We start from the raw sequence: 19,116 nt of genomic DNA, 5'->3' as shown, positions 1-19,116 counted from the left end.
AGTTGTCACACAGCTCCTGGAATGGTGCTGCCAATTCCAGCTACAAAGTGAAGATAATGCTGCCAGTAACGTGAAGACAAATCTTAAGATAACTGACCATTCTCAGGAGAATTTAACAGCTCTAACATCATCATAAAGGTTCTTTTTTATGTGTTGATAACAGACAAAATGTCTGTAAGTCAAGTACTAAGTAAGTATTTCTGTGAAAGGTATCACTGTATATCTGACTTGAGACCTGAACGTGGTGATTGTCAGACCACAGCATTTACAAAGAATCTGAGAGGTTTTTGCATTTAGGAACAAAAGTTGTCCTAGTAAAATAGATAATCGGTTGTTGTTGCAGGCTTTTTTCTTTAAGCAGGACATGAAGCACTTCCATGCAACTTTTCCTAAAATACCTTTTCTCAAAGTCATTTTGGAAAAGCAAAGGATGAAAGTTGGATGTATTCAGTTCCCTCATCCAAGCACATGTGGGTATTCTTAAGCACTTTCGCAACTGGTTGTTGTGCAGTAGCTTAGCTAAAAAATGGATGGGAAGCGGGTAAAAGACCATCAATCTTGCAACTGAAGAAAGAAAGGAGGAACAACTCTGCTGGGACTTAAACTGTTGCTGTCTCTTCCCCACAGAAGAAATAAGTAACAGTAGAAGTGTCCTACAATCGTCATTTCTCCAAAAGACTCCAGAGGAGTTCAGGAAAAGCCTGACAAGGACACTTGACTCCGCAGTTAGATCTCAGCTACAGGCCCTATGCAGAAAGCTGTAAATCAAAACCGATGTCCCTAATGTTTACGAAAAGCTGACAAATCACCATCTCCTACAACATGGCAGATGGTCTGCATGGACTGCACCAAGTATCTATCACAAAATAGGATAACGAAAGTCAATTATATTATTTCTTGTATTACTCAACTCTGACAGCATATGAAAAAATATTTTTTCAAGAGAGTGGCTTGAGAATATATTGAACAGAATAAAACCCAAAATTGCCAAAAAATATGAATGTAGCTATGTAACAATAAAAATTCTGGCAGGTTGTGAATATAATTTTAAATACCTATTGAGGTTTTTTAAAAAGTATTTGAGAAACTAGGCCTTAATATGGATGGAAATGAGTAATTATAATAAATTTTCATTAAATGCAGACAAATATAAAGTTTGTTTAAAATCAAAGATTATCTTGTTCACAGAATACAAAAAACCCCAGATCCAGCAGCTGGTGAAATATTTTACAAGTTCTGGTTTCAAAACAGAAACAACATTTGAAGAACAATATTTTTGTTTTCATACTTGCAAGTGAATTGTGTTATGTGGTACTTTTAAGTTTTCTAGGACAGGAACTATAGTTTATTCTTTTGCAGAACCTAGGATCAGGAAGTTATTGAATTAACTAGAGCCTCAAATCTATAAAAATAGTAACTCAAAACAGTAGCCGATATAGCCATATTCCAGTAACACAGCTAAAGTACAGAAACATGAATGACCGTGTCTGAAACCTAAGGAGCTTTGCGTGTTTTTACAGACATCACTGCAGGTTCCCAGAAGCAGGTAACGTAACTTAATTGCAATTTATAAACCATCAGAAGAGAGGTACTTCCAGGATGACTTTTGCTGGTTTAAGACATCCCTTACTCAATTCTTCGCCTGACCTACTGTATAAAAAGTTAACTGTCAAAACCCACGTGTATGACTTTGCAATGAAGATACATTCCTTACAGGTTATTAGCCTAACGGGATACACAGAAAAATGGTTTCGCATTTCTAAACTAGAAAATTAGGAACAAACTTAACCTGGGTTTCAATGTTTTGACATGTGAGTTACATGGGTAAGCAACAAAAATTCTTGTATGACTGCTATTATGGAGACCTGCCTTGTTACCCGAAAGGATTACAGTATTGATCAGATAGAATGGCATCCTTGGGAAAGACAGGGGAGTGAAACTTTAATGCTTATGATAGTTAGGAAATGATAAATAAGTGTCAAATAACCTGAAGATGATATAAAGGTAACTGTGAATATTGAGCTAAGGAAAAGGTTTGTAAGTAAGGAGAAACAAGATTATTTTTTTCTGAGAACAGACTGTGTCTAAGTATGCAGAATCTATATGGAGTTCTCTGCATTTCAGCTACTGAGCAAAGCTATGCAAAACAAAGTTTAGCTTTATAGAAGAAAGTCGCTTATTCTTTTTTCATGACTTACATCAGGACAGGTCTTTCAAATTTTGCAGTTGTATAACGGCAAAGAACTCCCCTCTTGCTTCTTCTACTGCATAAGCAGCAAGGAAGGAGGGAAGAGAAGACAAATGTAAAAGGGAGGACGTGTGTCTGATCTCTCTACTGACCTCTTGAGAGAAGTCAGACTGAAGGGAGGAACAGCTCTAATCTCCATCAGCTGGGATGCAACAGCAGAAGTGGGACTAGTTCTATCAACATGGGATTTGTGCTGAAGGAACAAGCAAGAGGAAACAAATCACATTCCAGTTTCTATCACCAACTAGCAAGTACACTAGTGCTGTAACCACACCACCTCCTCATCACACCAATGCTAAAAGCAAGGAGTTTTACTGTTAAAAAAAATGGAACAAGTTATTGCACATACCAGGCAAAGAATGTATGAAGGCCCAAACTTCATCAACAGTCCATACTGATGGGTCAGCTTGCACCACTGGTAACAAGTCAATGCTCTCTGGCATTTTCCTAATTCTTAGTTCCCTAAGTTCACGTTCTCTCTCTCTTTCACTCTGTCTTCGCAGACGGGTGGTCATGGCAGCTGGAACAGCATCTTCATGAGAAGCCATATCTTCTTCTGCAGATGGATAAGTAATTGGAAGCTGGAAAACGTAGTACAAATACACTACAGTATTATATTTTATTTGTAATTCCCAAAACAATGCCATAGTTTTAAGCAAATATTCCACAGACCTGTCTAAGAAAATGATCTCGTGATGCCCCATCAGGGCCACTCGGTCGACGCCCGCGTCGCCCAAGACTTTGGCTATCTGATTTCCGATTCCAGCGACTGGTCTTGTCTGATGTAAACAGCCCAAATTTCTTAGTGCAACTAAGGCTGTGCCTAAAGAAGTAAGATATATTCAATAACGCACTAATAGTTTTTTGGACTGCATTCAATCGAGTAACAATTACATGGTAGTTTACAGAAATGCTGCCTAACCAAAGACAACAACAGGTGTCACAAAAACATAAGAGAAAGGTATCTCAAAGGCCATTTACTCAAACCCCTTGTCTTGATGCAAGATCAAATACATCTTGATCATCCCTGGAAGATGTCCGTCCTTCCCATTCTTAAAAATTTTCCACGATAGAAATACCTTTGCATTTTATTACATAGTCCAATCCTGCTTCTCTAAAATGTCCACTAAAAGCCCAAAGTCACATTATATCTTTTGCCTCCATTTCCTCTACCTAGCTGATACCCAGTCAAAGGAGGATGGAGGCAAAAAATCCCATCTTAACATTAAGGGGCCAAACCCTTTCTTAAGATTATTTCGCTGGTAGTGTCCCAACAAGTACCAAATCAAAAATATACATTCCCACTACTTAAAATGGGAATGCCTTACACGGGGGATTAAAAAAGTAGCAGACATAAGAGAAAGGTGGTCTCTAGGCACACTGATGCAAAAAAAGATCTAAGTGGTGATTAGAAATGGGAAACTATTCCCCATTTCTAAAACTTCTGGTATTAAATACCAATTTTCCAGCTGTAATGATGGAAGATTTTACATTCAGATGTTGACTTCCTCTCTTAACAAAAACAAAAGCAGCATACTAAGCCCAAAGAGAAACAGAAACCAGCTGTTTTCCTCTGCCAACCATGTACAAGCAAATGGCATCACTTATTTTCAAGAAAAGAGAAGCTTTAGAAAACACTAAATTATTTATGTTTATGAATATTTCTATTTTACTGTAGGCAAATAAAGAATTTTTACACTGTTACTAAAAACTTTTAAGAATGTTTTTTGTCTATGCAGCATTCCAATTATGCCAAGATAAATTCAGTGGGGTTTTTTCCCTAGCATCACACAAAACTGTAAGAAAGCCCACCTAGCCCAGCATTCTTTCTCTGACATGGCCCAGCATCAAAGGAAAGACAACAGGAATATGAGAATTATATAACTATTTGTGGCCCATGAACCTCTGCACCAATTTCCAAACACTTAGTAACCCTTAATGGATTTCTCTTCCATGATACCCATCACCCTCCCATAAGCCCAACAGCATTCATGGCACCCTCTGGAAAGATGTCCACAGTTTCACTGTAATTCTCCTTGTCTATCTTCTTGAAATATAGTATAATCTACCATAGTCCTCTGTACCCATATACTCTGCAAATTCAGGTAGAAAGCAGTCACGTTTTACTGTTTCTTTATTTTTCAACATCAGGTACTATTTGCATGCTATTCCATTAATCAGATAATGATAAGCAGTAACTAGTCAGAGTACCTTTTGGCACAGGATGTGGAGCAGAATCTTTTTGACCGTAGAAACTTATTAGAATATCCCATTTTTCCACAAAATTCACACTTCAGAAGATCATTTTCAATTTCATCCAGTCCCTCTAAAGAAAGGAGTGAGGCATAAAGAAGTCAGTTTTAATGACACAAAATTACGTTCAAATTCCCCTCTCAAGCAGGCAGGTAGAAGATTTTCAAATATCTAACACATTTCATTAAATACTTTGATTAACAGAAAATTATGCAAAACTAAGCAAGTCATAGATTTCACTCTCTATAGAAAAGATCTTGAGCAAACAGAACCCTACTGAACCTTCAATTAAGTTATTTCAATGAACTTAATCAGCTTTTTTGTTAAATTTCAAGCCATCCATGAGTAAGTATGCCCTCAAACATAGCAAACAATTAAAAAGAAGCGTTACAGTCCTCATAAATTGCTTATAAAGAGTTCATTAAGAGAACTGGGCATTCCATGGTCTAAATTCAAGCTCTCCTGCAATGACATAATGCATTAACCTTTTAAAATACTTTATTTGAATAAGCAACTGCTACAACCAAAGGGACTTGTGAAAGCAAGTAAAACATTTAATCTTATCTATGAAAAAGATAAGCTACATAGAAGAAAGAAAAGGATTATACCATCTACTGATTTACAGTCTACTGTTACGGAATATTTTCATTATTGGTGAGATGAGGAGGCACTTTTCCTGCTCCTTGTGAAGAACTGAAACACCAGCTGAGAGAAGCATCAGTGAAAGAAAAAGTAGAAAAGCCCAAAAGAAGGCAGAACCAGACAACAAGGCAACATACACGTCACATGCTGAATGTCTATGCTCTCTTCCGCTGGAAGCGTATTTCACGTGTAAAGCATGGTTTGTACATAGTTTAGAATAATACCACCATATCTGCAAACCAACTTGACTTCTGGCATGGAAAAAAAGGAACCCTTATCCCCATGCACCATCTGTGAAATGCATCATAAGGAGTGAAGGAGTGAAACTGGCACAAACTGAAATGTAACATTTTTGTGTTCATTCACGTTAAGTAAAAGAACAGTATGCCACATGACTGCAATAATGGACAAAATACATTGTTCAAAAATTCAGACTAAACAAACATACATTTCTCCCACATTTCTAATATACCTGAGTCACTGTTTCATATACTTTGCCTTTTGCTCTTCACCTTCTGTGTTCGTACTTATAATTTTACATAATTAGTTGCAAAAATTGCAACTAACTTTTTGTTCTAAACTCTTTGTTAAGCTCTGATGCCAGCTAATGCAAATGCAGGTATCGCAGTTTAATTGAAAGATTATAACTATGAATTTGTAACAGTCTGTTACAGCGATGTTAACTCACTAAACTGCTTGCTAACACTAACTATTGTACTGACAAGGTAACAAAAAAGCACTAGGTGCAGCAAAGAGCTGAAAATACTGAAAAGGGTATTTGAATAAAATACCCTTTGTATTGTATCAGGACTCAAAGACATAACTGAAGACAGCAAATCCTCTAGCAGTGCTGGACTGAAAATTACCATGTTGCAAGTCTCCAACTTAGTAAGCTGGTGTCACACAGGAAGTAAGAACTGGAAATTGGAAACATACCAAATCTGACCAACCTTGCAACTGAAGTTAAATACCAGAGATGCATCCTTCAAATAGATCACTTACTCTCTAAAAAAACAAAAAACCCTCACTCCCAATCCAGGTCATGCTACGTGGAAAAAAGTGACAACAGAGTGAAGCAAACATTGATGCTAAGAGCCTTTTCTTTTGCACATGAGGTGTTTCTACCATACATGCAATCATACCCTGGGTTAGTACCAGAAAATCTCCTTTACTCAACTTCTGCATATGTGGATGTGTGTCAATGCTGGATGTTTCCTACTAGCTCATCTAATAAGTAGTTGCAAACTGTGTACATAAACCTAATACCAGTTGTCAGGAACAATAACTAAAAACAAAAACATGAATGTTTGAATAATTCCATAAAACAACAGACAAGCTGTTTGAAATCTGAGAAACAACATAGTGTTAATACTGAAAAGTTCTTAGGGAATGCTACTGAAAACTGAATTAAGATCTACTGTAACAAATTAAGGGCAAAATAACTATTGCAAAGAGAGCTTCAAATATTCTAGAAGATACACCAGATAGCAAAAAAATTCTTTTGTTTGAAGTATATTGGGTGAAACAAGGTATTAAAAAAAGCTGTACTCTTTTTGATCAAGAAAGCCAGCTTATTTAATAGCAATTTACTAAGCACAGTCATGAGCTAAGAGATTTACAAGTCTCATTTTGTGCGTAGAAAAGTAGTATAACTCCATTGAGCTGTAAAATAACCAAAAAAATGTCAAACAAGCCATACAATTTACCAGATTACTTTTTTTTTTCCAAGCCTCTTGTGCTTGATGCTTTCATGTCACTGGACTTACTTCCCTCTCAAAGAACTTGTTAAATGGAAGCCCTCACTGGGAGACGATACCAAAAACATAACAGCAATTTTAAATTAAATGAAACAAAGGTTTAGAAAACTTCCAGTCACACTGCAGCCCTCCACTATTAATATGCCAGATGCTTGCCTTCTAAAATTTAGTCTGCCATGCCTATGTGAAAGTTTGTGAAGAATAAGGTATGAGCCTCAAATTATTTTACAGTAGAATGTTGTGTAATATATTTAAAAAATGGACTCTGTAAAAATTGTTTCTTCATTTTTCTATGTAGACAACTTAATTACAACGTAATCAAAAGAAAGGTACAGTTACAAAGCAAAGCACTTGAAATATCTGCCACTGCCTAAACTAAGCTGTTACTGCAAAATGAAGAAGGGCTCTGGACTATACTGAGATATACTAGTAAATACAATCATATAATCCGCCATAATTTAGGAAATCCTGTTCTATATTTCTAGGAAATCCTGAATCTATGTTTCATTTTCAGGCACTGTTTCCACAGTTTCTGACTTCTTTGCACAGATGTTATATCAACGTGTAGGAGGACTGCAACCCATCAATATTTCCTTTCAGTGACGTGCGTCCAAGCTAAACCAGCTCCTACTAAAAATCAGTGCTACAAGTAAAAATATACTCTTAATTTTAAGCAGATACACATAATTGCCTGAACAGTAAAGTAAATCAGCCTTAAGCAAAAATTCCAACCATGTTTACTTGACTTTACTACCAACAAATATTCTTGAATTCAGAATGCTTTCTAAAGCAAGCTTTTTACCTTTGCAATCCTTGACTTGGGTCTGACCCAATACACTTATATAAGCAGTAATGGATATAAATCATTGTGGTAAAAAAATAATGTATCAGAACCAATAATCTAAAAGACTGAATTTTGAGCTAATTTGTTTGCTGAGATACACAATGGATGCAGCCAACTTCCCTATTGCACTTCAGCACCATTCACCAAGGCAGAAACCACAGTAACTAACGAACTGCCATTGGTGTTGCTATCTTGAAAAGAGATCAGGGGATGGACTGTTTTAATTCAGTGACAATTTACAATGCCTGGAGTGGGAAGTAGTGGAAGCACAGCTATGGTGACACTTGCTACTGCTCAGGACATGCTGTCCTGACTTTTTCCAGCCACTTCCCCGATGCAGACCTGTGGCAGTAGCAGGCACTGTATTTGTCCCTTCCTACCCTGCTCACTACAGTTTTGATACGAAAGAGCGAAAAGAACTATTTTAAGAGAGTGAAACAAAGAGTTGCATTAAGACAAACTTAAACAGATCACCAAAAACAGCTCCTGTGCAATTGCTCAAGCTGTGGAAGAGAAAAACTAGAGGTGGCTGAAAAATTCTGGACTTTCAAATCTTGGATGAATTTATACAAAAATGTGAGTTAAAGAATAACTTGGCTTTTCTGGGCCAGGCCGTGGTTTAATTTCCATTTCATAACACTCATGAGGCTACCTACATTTGGGCTTGAACAGTAACAGTGGTGTAACACATCCAAAACAGTTCACTGCTGAGTTCTAAAGAATCCATGATGATGATTATGCCGGATGCTGCATGGGAAAACTCAGTTTAGCTCATGAGTTCTGCCAGAGACCACTGTATTCTAAGCAGGACAAGTGCATAGTTTCTTGACATTTGTGTGCATCTACAGCAACTGCTGTTATGATGTGTAGCTAGTAAAAAACATTTGAAAATATTTCTATTAGAGATAGTGTAAAGACGGGAGAGATTCCAGAAGTACAGATGGGATGGGATTCTGTAATACATACAGAACTGAAGGGGGAAAAAAATGGATATTTAAACAAAAACTACAAACCTTCTGCAATCATATCCTCTATCTCTGTGTCCGATGAGTTGTCTGCATGTTTTGTATTCTGCAAGTCTGATTCAACACACACAACACTCATGATTTGACCCTCCACTAGCAATCTTTTTTCTGCAGGCTGTTCTACCAGCAAAGATGAACGACTTACCTATTGCAATAAAAGCAAAGCAACAGTGATTAACTGAACAATGAATAATTTAAAATAGTATTTGTGACTTAGCAATTGTAACTGAGACTAGAATCACAGTTTCTATTCCGTATCAATGAATCATTATTATATAGTGCCAAAGCTCTAAATGCCATTTCTCAAAGACTCACTCCTGCTCTGCAGAGTTTGCAATTACATTCAACAAGGGAAGAAACGCATTCTGTCTAGAGAAATGAAGGAATGGGAAAATGAGAGACACTTTAAATTAGTTAATAAGGCGGGCTCATAGGTTTTAAACTGTCCATTTGTGGATTTAAAATTTTCAACAGTAATTCTTACCAGACACAGTACTAATCACACCAAGCTCAGTAAGGGGCTTGCCAGCACTTTAAACAACAAAATTTTAACATTTTAGAAATTTAACACAGACTCATCTCAGAGGTTTAAATTAAGGTATCACTTAAATTGAAATATCTAGGAGACAGACAAACGTAAAACAAAGTTATTGCAAATGGTAGCCTAAAATCACTCTCTGTAGTTCTCTCCGGATATAGCCTGTCTACTCACTGTCTCTCTGTTTTCATTTAGTACCTTGTCATCCAGTGATACTGGCAAGCCAAACAGTAGCATGGATTCTGATTATATACACAAAACAATACAAACAATATACAAGTATACTGAATGCTGTAAGAAACAGGTTACCAATCAGTGGAAAAAAGGTCAAAATCAACATCTGAAAAATGATCAAGATCTAAATAGTCACAAATAACATAATCCTTAAAAACAGTTTGTTTCAAAAATTAGTAGTAAAAAACTCATAGGAACTTTTACACTTACAGGGAACGGCTCTAATCCCTCCTGAATCACAAAGCCTTCAATAACATGGGTCAGGATCTGTGGTTTAACAATAGCCTGTGGAGGTTTATTTTCTAGGCTAGGAATGCTATTGGGCATTGATGTGCTGTTGCTCCTTGTTGTTGCTGCTGGTAGCAAAAGAGGTGGTGGTGGAATAGAGGCATGTGAAGGATCAGATGGAGATTTAATTACTGAGGCACTGACTGACGATGTCGCTGAAGGTAGTCCCCCATGTTCTGAAAAAAAATAAAGTATGTTATGTTTTCATCACTTATGTCCAACCGTTCTCTCAGAGTTCTAGAAATAAAAGGTGACAGACACACCCATCTCTGCACCCATCATCCTGTAACACAGGCTTTTCCCTATGGTTTGTAGATTTTACCTTCAAAACAAGATGGTTTTCCTTGACAGACTATTCCACAAATGAACAGTTCTCATGTAAACATTTTCCTTTATTCAGTACCTACTATCTATAAGCATAGTTGGCCATTAGTTACCTACACAAATCACAAATCCATAAGTCAAAAGCAGGAACCAGTATTCTCAAACATTGGATTCTCAAGACTGAGCAGCTGAGGTATTTCTAAAGAGAGAACTTATTTTCAGGGATGCTTTGAGGCGCAGTAACCTGCAGGGTCACAAGTATATACAACGTCAAGCCACTAAGCACCACTAAGCACCCAGTTATATGTATAGCACATATATACACACACACTATACTATACAGAGAGAGAGAGTATATATTTTTATATTTAGCACATCGGGGAAGTCACATTAGTTTGCAGGACAACAATTGATACAGGCATATATATCTTACAATTCACTGAAGAAGAGAAATTTTCATTGGTAGTTTTTGCATTAGAACAGCTCCTTACTATGGCATATTAAAAAAATGGTGCCAAAAAGAATCATACAGCATAGTCAACCATTCCGACAGCAACTTCTGATTGCTGACCCTGATTCTGCAAAATCAGTCTTCACACCAGATCAGTCAGCATATTTTGCCCATATCACAGAGCTACCACTTAAAGATTAACTGGAGATTGACACTCCTGTTAAGATTTTAGTATAAAAGTATATGCTAAGGAGCTCAAATAAGCGTTTTCCGTGCTACGGTATCCAAATACATATATAAGCTACAGCTTTATGACTGAATCATTCATTCCATCACGCAGATTTCTAATATATTTCATGTAGTTTCTTTTACTTCAAACACGATACCACTAAATTATAAAAAAGATCAAAATAATAGATTTTTATTTTAAAACATCAATAACTAGCAGAAGTTTCTAAGCAGAAGAGCTACCTTAGTTTGACATTTGTTCTCACCTGACAAAGGATCTTCTGAATTAAGTGCCTCTCCATTCCCCAAGGTTATGGCTGGTGGAGACAAAGTGGGTGGCGTAGGTGTTCTAGCCATATGGACGCAATCTGATTCCTCGGGCATCTCTTCTTCACATACATTCTCCACTTGGTAAATCTGCATCCAAACAACTATTGCTTTAGAGAGATTTCCATTCTATCTTAATACCTTAAAAGAGTTGCATAAATACAGTTTTTAAAATAAATTACCAATTAAAATGTTAAGATATGCTAATCTCCTAATAAAATACTAGTTTCCAAATTGCATACAACACAATGAACTCTGGGGACATCACAATGTCTATGAGAGCAAAATTAAAGTATTTTGTTACAAACAGCAAAAAATAGAGAGGCACAGTTCTCCTATCAAGCAGACCAGAGAACTCGACTTTTTCAATGTCTTATCTTTATAGTTTACTGTATTTTTATTTACACACACATTTGTAGCTATTTAAACACCTCTGCAAAATGCAAGCTTTGTAACATAATGACAAGTCTGCAAATTGTTATCTACCTTATACAGCAGTGCAATCAAACTGAGTATTTCAGAAGAGTACACCACGACTATCAAGCATTAGTAGTTATGAGATGATAAGGTATTTTCCTCAAAACTATTAAAGTAATTTTATGTGAATTACTGACAGCCAGTTTAGCAGATTAAGATGTAAAACACCTTGTTAAAAGCAAACCTGGCTTCTACTCTTTTGCCCAATTTCTACACGAAATATGAGAGAGTTGACATTATCGCTACCCTCTTAATATAAATTAAACAACACACCTTCCTCCTTAACCCATTGGTAGCCTGAAAAAAGCCTACAAGAGCTGTTGATTCTTTTGCTCACGGTAATCTCATTAACATGCTACCGCTAAAGCCTAGCAAGGCCACCTTGAATGTCAGAATTATTTACATTATCATTTTATTTCACTGATATTTCACTGTACATTATTTTAGTTCAGTGTGAGTGAAGCTGAAACCTTCAGTTACAAACTGCAGATGTCTGAGACTAACACTGAACTAAATTAAATGGCAGTGATGGGGAACACCAAGAGACAAAAATTCCCCTATTCTTTTATGAAGAGGATCTTTTCAATGTTAGTACAAAATTAATTATCCAGAACTCTATTATCTTAATAATCTGCTACACACATTTGCACCTAGTATTGAGATGATTCTCCTACTTAAAATTTCGATTGCCTATATTTGTATTAACATAAAGAGGCAAAAGCTTACAGTCCATATGGTATATTTATCAAAATTAATTTTTGACATAAGCATTGACATATATTTACTTGCTTTTTTAACTTTAGATATGCTGCAATTTCATTAAGAGGTAAGATTTTAGGTCAAAAAGTTGCATTTTCATGATTCTTGGTTGAAATTCTTCACTGATGATCCATTACAAAAAGAAAAAAAAAAATCAGAAGAAAATGTCCACTGTTTTCTTAAAACTCATTTCTGTAATCAATAGGTTTCTTCTGGTCCTCTGTCTAGCCCCTGGTTTAGCTCCCTCTGAAGTCAATGGGCCAGATTTACAGCTCTTTAGAGAAGCTAAGGATAAAGAATAAAGGACTGCAATATTACCACTTACCACTGGAGTTTCAATTGGTACTGATGGCTGCACCTGAAGATTTACTGCAACAGTCTGTGGTGGTGGAAGAGTTTGAAATGGCAGCTGGACCAAAGCTTCTGCAGCAGGAAGTTCCTCCTCAGAAACCAAAGTGTTTTGAACCAAAACCTGGCCCTGGGACAGAATTTCAGGCTGCACTTGTAAAGACTGCACAGACTGCAATGGCAGTTGTTGAATCTGGGTTGAAGATGTTGACAGCTGAGGAGGAGCTGCAAGAGGGATAGGTGTGGACTGCAAGGCTGAATATTGCTGGTGAGGTGTTGAGGACACGATCTGTTGGCCTGGGGAAACTAAGCTGGGCTGATCTACTGACCCTATATGTACAGCAGGGGAAGATGGAAGTGGAAGATGTGACGGAAGATTAAGTGGCTGTGCAATTGGTCGAACTGGATTGCTAGTAGTTTGCTGAGGAGCAGTCTGCTCTGGCTGAAGAGCGGTTGGCACGAGGGAGTTTGCCTGTGACTGAATAAGTGCTTGAGGGTGAATAATTATTGTGGGTGATTGACTAGGGGAGTGAGAAGGCGGAGGGGATACCACTACTGACTGCTGAGCTGACTGGGATGGAGTAGGAGATAGAGTTAGAGGCGGAGGATGGATGTGAATAGGTGAGCAATGAGACTGGACACTGCTGGGACCCGGAGGAAGACCATGGCTTGGGAGTGGTAGGCAGTGCTGTGACGGAGGGGGTTCCTGACCCGAAGGAGTCTGAAGTGCAATTGGCTGGACTTGCTGTTGCTGCTGCAGTATCAGCTGATGATGGGAAATCTTTGGAGGTGGTGAATGAAGTGGGATCTGCTGATGCTTTACTAGAGAATGAGGTTGCAATGGAGAATATGAAGCTGTGAGGGGGGAAAAAAGTGACAATTAGTATTTATTTCTTTAAGTCCAGAGAACATTATAAAAATATTAAAAGAAAGGAAGATTTTACTTTAAAGTAAGACCAGCACAACTTTTTCAACCCTTCGGATCTATGTTTAGAAATATCTTATTTGACAGCATATAGTACACAAGAACAATTTATTAGGGGAATATATCAATTTCCAAAGCAAAATACAGCAATGAATAAAGGAACATAGCCATGCTTTTTACATATATGTACACATATATGTACTTTCTATATAAAAGTATCTAGACTTATCTCTTTGGTGCTAGTTCTAAGATTATTGCTGATCCAGCCTTCGCTTATTTAAGAATTTCATGCAATTTTAAATGGATTTAACCTTTGCTTTGAAACAGGCCGGAATGGAAGAGATAAGTGTGTCACAATCAACAGGATTTGTTGATAACTGCTAAGTTAAAGTTTAGGTAATACGATTTTAAGAGACTAAACAAAATTCCAAGAGCTCAGTATGAATTAAAACCTTTCAGAGTGTTTACCTGAACTTGAACACACAAACTGAAAGGTATGAATCTAAAAATAGTGCAGCTTCCAGAGATATCACATCACCTTTAACTGAACCAGTGACTCACAAGTAATTCCTTACAGCACGCGCACACATACTTTTCTCCACATGCAAACCTCATCTTTCTTTGTCTTTTCCACTTGAGAAACAACTAATTTATGTTGTCTTTTTTATTTATTCTGCTAGTGAAGATGGATTTTGTTTCTTACAGAAGTGAGTTCTAAGAGCATTGGGGCTCAATACCTCAAGAACATCTGCCTCACAGTCTTACTCCTTCTCTCAAAGCTGCAATTAAACCAAGCTAAATTCCACAGAATTCAGACCAATTGTCTAGACTACCTTTACTCTTTCAAAATAAGGAAGCTAAAATGCAAATACATTGCATGCAATGTAAATGCTATCTAACCAACTGCATGCTTATTTCGATTTATCTCTTAATACAAAATACTAAGATTCTGGGGCACTATTACCTATGGATTTATAAAAGTACTTGATATAAGAACATTCTGATGACACAGACAAGACAGGGGGAAAAAAAAAAAAAGAGCCACCAACAAAATAGATTTTGATGAGAACAAGAGGCTTGAGGTGGTTTCAGCCCACGTGTTGCTTCCCAGAGATTGGGGATGGACATGTCCTGACAATGAACATACAGAGACACCAGTAATGAGAATCATGTTTGTACTGTGATTCAACTGTGTATTGCAATTGCTATATTGTACTTGTATTGTGATTTAAGAACATTGCTGTATCACTCTGCTAAATCAAAATCCTGTGTAACATCCATTATCAACAAATAAGTAAATTTGCTATTAAACATCAAACTCTCTTCATGTGGAATATCTCAAAGAACACGGTCAGAGAGCATTGGAGTCTGACAGAACCATAACATACAAATTAACTTTAATTAAAATAACTCTCTTATAGCTCCATTTTCATCCTACCTGGTGTTATTAAGTGATGTATGCTTGATGTCCGTGTGACTGGTGTACTCCGACACTCTGGAGTTGGGCTCTCGCCTTTTCTATTGCTTTCTGAGGGATCTGGTTGGCTGCCCTTGGAACTGGTTACAGGTTTATTAGGGCACAGAGACAATGACTGAGTTTGACTGCTGCTCTTTGGTGGACCATTCTGTGAACTTGACAACACGCCCAACTTCTGACTGCGCAATGTCAAGTTCTGAACCTGGGAAATGAGCAAAACGTAAAAAACTCAAACCATATAAAAACCTCTATGACAAACATCCAGGCAAAAATAGCAAAAAAGTAACATTATGTAATGCTTCTCATCCCACATGATCAAAATAGGCAAGAAGTTAAAAATCTGCATATCAACGTATCTTTTAAGCCACAAAATTTAGGGAAGAATATGTATCTTGAATTACTTCAGTGATAAAGAAAATACAGGAAGGTCTTTTTTTCATATTGAACTTTTAAAAGAAATGGAAATTATTCATTACATTAATTTGAATTAAAACTTGCATTTTTTCTCTTTTATTGTGCCTTCAAAGTGAATGACACAAAGCATCTTAAGCAAATGCAATTTTATTTTTATACAGATGCGGTGGAAGTGCAGTGGTCTGTAAGTATGCTTCCAGAAACTAACATAAACCAAAGCCTTTGGTAGTCAATGGGACCAGAATCTGCTGTATGTTATCTATGTCTTAACAAACCTGAGCCCTTTATTTCTACAGCAATATTAATGTACTTTTTCATCATGACACCTCCAATGTCAGATGAAACAAAAGGTTTGCCTTCTGAAATGTAAATCAGTCAGTGATTATTTTCACTAATGTCTGTTATATCACAGCCAGATTCTGTAATGATCCCAGCTTTCCAATCCTACATGCTGAGCTAGAATTTTATTTTCAAGGATAAAGACTACCCTTGTAGCACTAATTTACATCATACTTTACATGAAAAAGAGGAATAATTATCATCACCATCCACTATTTTGATTACATAATCCCTTCCTCATTCAACAGTTAGTACTCATGTAACGAACACCTAGTTTACATTTTACTTCTCACTCTGTTCAGTGTGTTACCACAGGATGCATTCAAATCCTGCTCTGAAGACAACAGTATTTGTTGCCTTATTGGCACGCATGAGGTCTTTACTGCAATCCTATCTCTGCGAGTACAAATCAACCTTCAGCACACCTTAACAGATAAGGTAACTAATCTGAGATGTCCAGGTCATACATGAGGCGGACACATATGAAAAGAAAAAAGTATGAAAGCAGAAGGGAAGAAGAGTAAGTAGGAGAGGAGTGTCAGTTCACCTAACAGTGCCACTGAGAGACTGCTAATCATTGATGAGCTTCTGAGTTTCTCTGGTATTTCTACACGGAAGATGATACTGTGAGATCACTATACTGTACCTTCACAAACACCTTGTCTAAGTGTAATATATACATCTATGTATATAACTAAATGTACTTTTTTTCTTATTAACTGGCATTGCCTACTTGCTCAGGTTTGCTTATACGGTAAACAAAGACATTTCTCTAAACCCAGCTGACTGAAACCCCAAGGACTTATTTATCACAAGGTAAGAAAAATAGAGTGTACCAGTGTTAAAGCTTTTCCATTGCATCACTGACTACAGAGGAAACTGGATCTTTGCAATGTCATTGCTGCTATAGAAACTACCAGGCAACCAAGGTTAACAACATCTGTCAATAGGGCAGTACTGAACATTGAGAGGGGAGAGGAACGGCTTGAGTTTGGCAGGGTCACCACAGCAGCTCATCTGGCTGAGTAATGCTCTACGGTCTGGGGTGAGATTCTATTGTCCCTCTGCAATGATGTCTCAGGAAGCTGCACGGCTGGGCAGACTTGTGCAAAGTGGACCTCTAAAACCCTGTGGTACAGAAGGACCAAGACTGTAAAGTGATACGCTTTGTTGACATCTCTACCCTGAACGCAAAAGACAAAGATACAAATGCAAAAAGGGCTGCTAGCCCGTCCAGTAACCCCTCTGCACTTTCAAACCTGATCTGCAGAATCTGGAAGAAAGAGAGGCAGCTGTGATAAAGGATAATGAGGCATGATAACTCCAAGACTGAAGGAACAGTCTGTCTTTTCAACAAAGGCTCAACTGATGAACTTAACATTGTGAGCTTGCTCAACAACATCCTGCATAAATACACAGTTGGATTCCAGCAAGCTCTGCCCGCCTCACATACCTCCTGGAAAAGCAAAGGGAATGCAAGCTTCAATGATTTACCATTATCTCAGCACACTGACATATCTTTAAGGTCTTCAAATCTATTAGAATCTTATGAAGGGGTCAACAAATGTAAGGTCAGAGAACATTCAACTGGTATAATTTACTTGGATTTCTAAAAGGTTTCTAAACAAGGTCCGTTTATCAAAGGCTTTTAAAGAAACTGCTAAGATAGAAGATATCTCATGAGAGCATAAATTTGTTAGATAAATGTTCACTTTTCACAGTGGAACACTGTGACTAATATGTTCTGTAGTGATCTGTAAAATGACATATGCTTTTTCCAAATGATAAACAAGCATGTTGAGCAATGAAAAGGTGATACAAGTTCAGCTCATAGCATTAAGTTATTCAAGGTAATAAAGATGAGAGCTAATTACAAAGACCTAAAATGTCATATCCAGGATCCAAAGACTACATATAACATGATCACCTCTAAATGTGTGATGATGGCAAACAGAAGACACTGAAGTTGTACATAACCAATAGCCATTAGTAGTTTCTATAAGCAAGTAAACTTAAGCACAATATTTCCTTACTTTTCAGTTTTGGCCCACTCTACTGGACATACCTTTAATAAATTTACACAAGCTCACCTGAGTAGCTGCAGACTGACAGGAAGATGAGGAAGATGATGAGACAACAGGAATGTCAGACTGGACAGCAGCCACAGTGGTCGCAGGAGTAAAAATAAGCTGTTAAGCAAGAAAAAAATATCTGGTAACAGACTGACACTTTGAAAATACATGAAAGAAATGCAATATTTTAAAGAGAAATACATAACTTACATGTAGTGATGTACAGCTTCTAAGATTTACTTTTTTACTTTTAGATGAACTTACTCAAAGAACAATTTATCATGGTAGTTTAAGTAAATAAAACTAGAAGATAATAATGTAAAATAAATATAGTAATGTAAAATATTTGTTCTACATACTGAGAAAAATCTCTCTCATATATACACACACCTATCATCTTTCATACAAGCATTTTAAGGAGGACTTTCCCTCCGATACTACAAATGAGTGAAACAAAGGCAAAAAAAGTCAAGAGAGCAGCCCAATATCTACTACATTAAAGAGAACTTAGATCTTTCAACCTGTCAAAATGTTATTTAACTAGTGGAGTTGTTATATGAACTTTAGCTACGCTAATTACGTTTCATAGCGAGAACAGGTATCATACAACCAACCTGAAATTACTAACTTCAGAATACCAGCATACCTAACTATCATTAATTTCTTTATAGGCAATATAGCAAAGACAAGCTTTATGGAAGGCTTTGAAGAGACATCATTAGTTAGTCTTCCATATTTTTAACAATATCTCGACTGCGAGGAGCAGCTAGGAAGAAAACATGACGGTTTTTATCTGGAATTGACTTGAGCTGGTGATGAAGCTGTTATTATGAGCTAGCTAGAGATAAGAGTTGACCTTTTTACAGAAAATGAAAGGTCCTGGTGATGAAGAAAAATACACGACTCTTAGTATGTTAGCTAGAAACACTGAAAGACAGGCATGATGTTCAAACTACTGAAGCTAGCAAAGTGATCTTGCAATACCATTCTAAACAGAAACTGACAGGGCAAGTTTCTCTCCTGAAACTGGGGTGGAAAGCAGTTATTCAAATAAGCATGGGATTTGGCATTGAGAGTCTGGATAAAAATTTAGTGTAAATGAATAGGAAAACTGTATCAATAATCCATGTCATTGAGAGAGATTGC

General features: G+C 37.0%; 1 protein-coding gene across 11 annotated transcripts in view; it reads right to left on the bottom strand.

The window, feature by feature from the left end:
* The window catches only part of PHC3 (polyhomeotic homolog 3), a 38,940-nt gene that overhangs the window by 10,697 nt on the left and 9,127 nt on the right, over positions 1-19,116 (bottom strand). For 7 of the 11 annotated variants that reach the window (XR_012043283.1, XM_072866714.1, XM_072866709.1 and 4 more), the window contains 9 exons: positions 17,989-18,087; positions 15,107-15,347; positions 12,721-13,598; positions 11,099-11,249; positions 9,752-10,005; positions 8,758-8,914; positions 4,460-4,574; positions 2,921-3,071; positions 2,598-2,829 (listed from right to left, as the gene is read on the bottom strand). Coding sequence is in view for 8 of the 11 variants with exons in the window: in XM_072866714.1 (XP_072722815.1) it covers positions 2,598-2,829; positions 2,921-3,071; positions 4,460-4,574; positions 8,758-8,914; positions 9,752-10,005; positions 11,099-11,249; positions 12,721-13,598; positions 15,107-15,347; positions 17,989-18,087 (2,278 nt within the window). In the remaining 3 variants the exon portion in view is untranslated. Of the gene's footprint in view, positions 1-2,198; positions 2,442-2,597; positions 2,853-2,920; positions 3,072-4,459; positions 4,575-8,757; positions 8,915-9,751; positions 10,006-11,098; positions 11,250-12,720; positions 13,599-15,106; positions 15,348-17,988; positions 18,088-19,116 lie in introns of those variants that run through there. The other 4 variants (XR_012043285.1, XR_012043284.1, XM_072866716.1 and 1 more) reach the window with 4 other exon arrangements.

Source organism: Ciconia boyciana, chromosome 7 (genome assembly GCF_034638445.1).
Source record: "Ciconia boyciana chromosome 7, ASM3463844v1, whole genome shotgun sequence".
Classification (NCBI taxonomy): Eukaryota; Metazoa; Chordata; class Aves; order Ciconiiformes; family Ciconiidae; genus Ciconia; species Ciconia boyciana.
The sequence above is the reverse complement of the archived record's forward strand: the minus strand, read 5'-3'. Positions and strand labels throughout refer to the sequence as shown.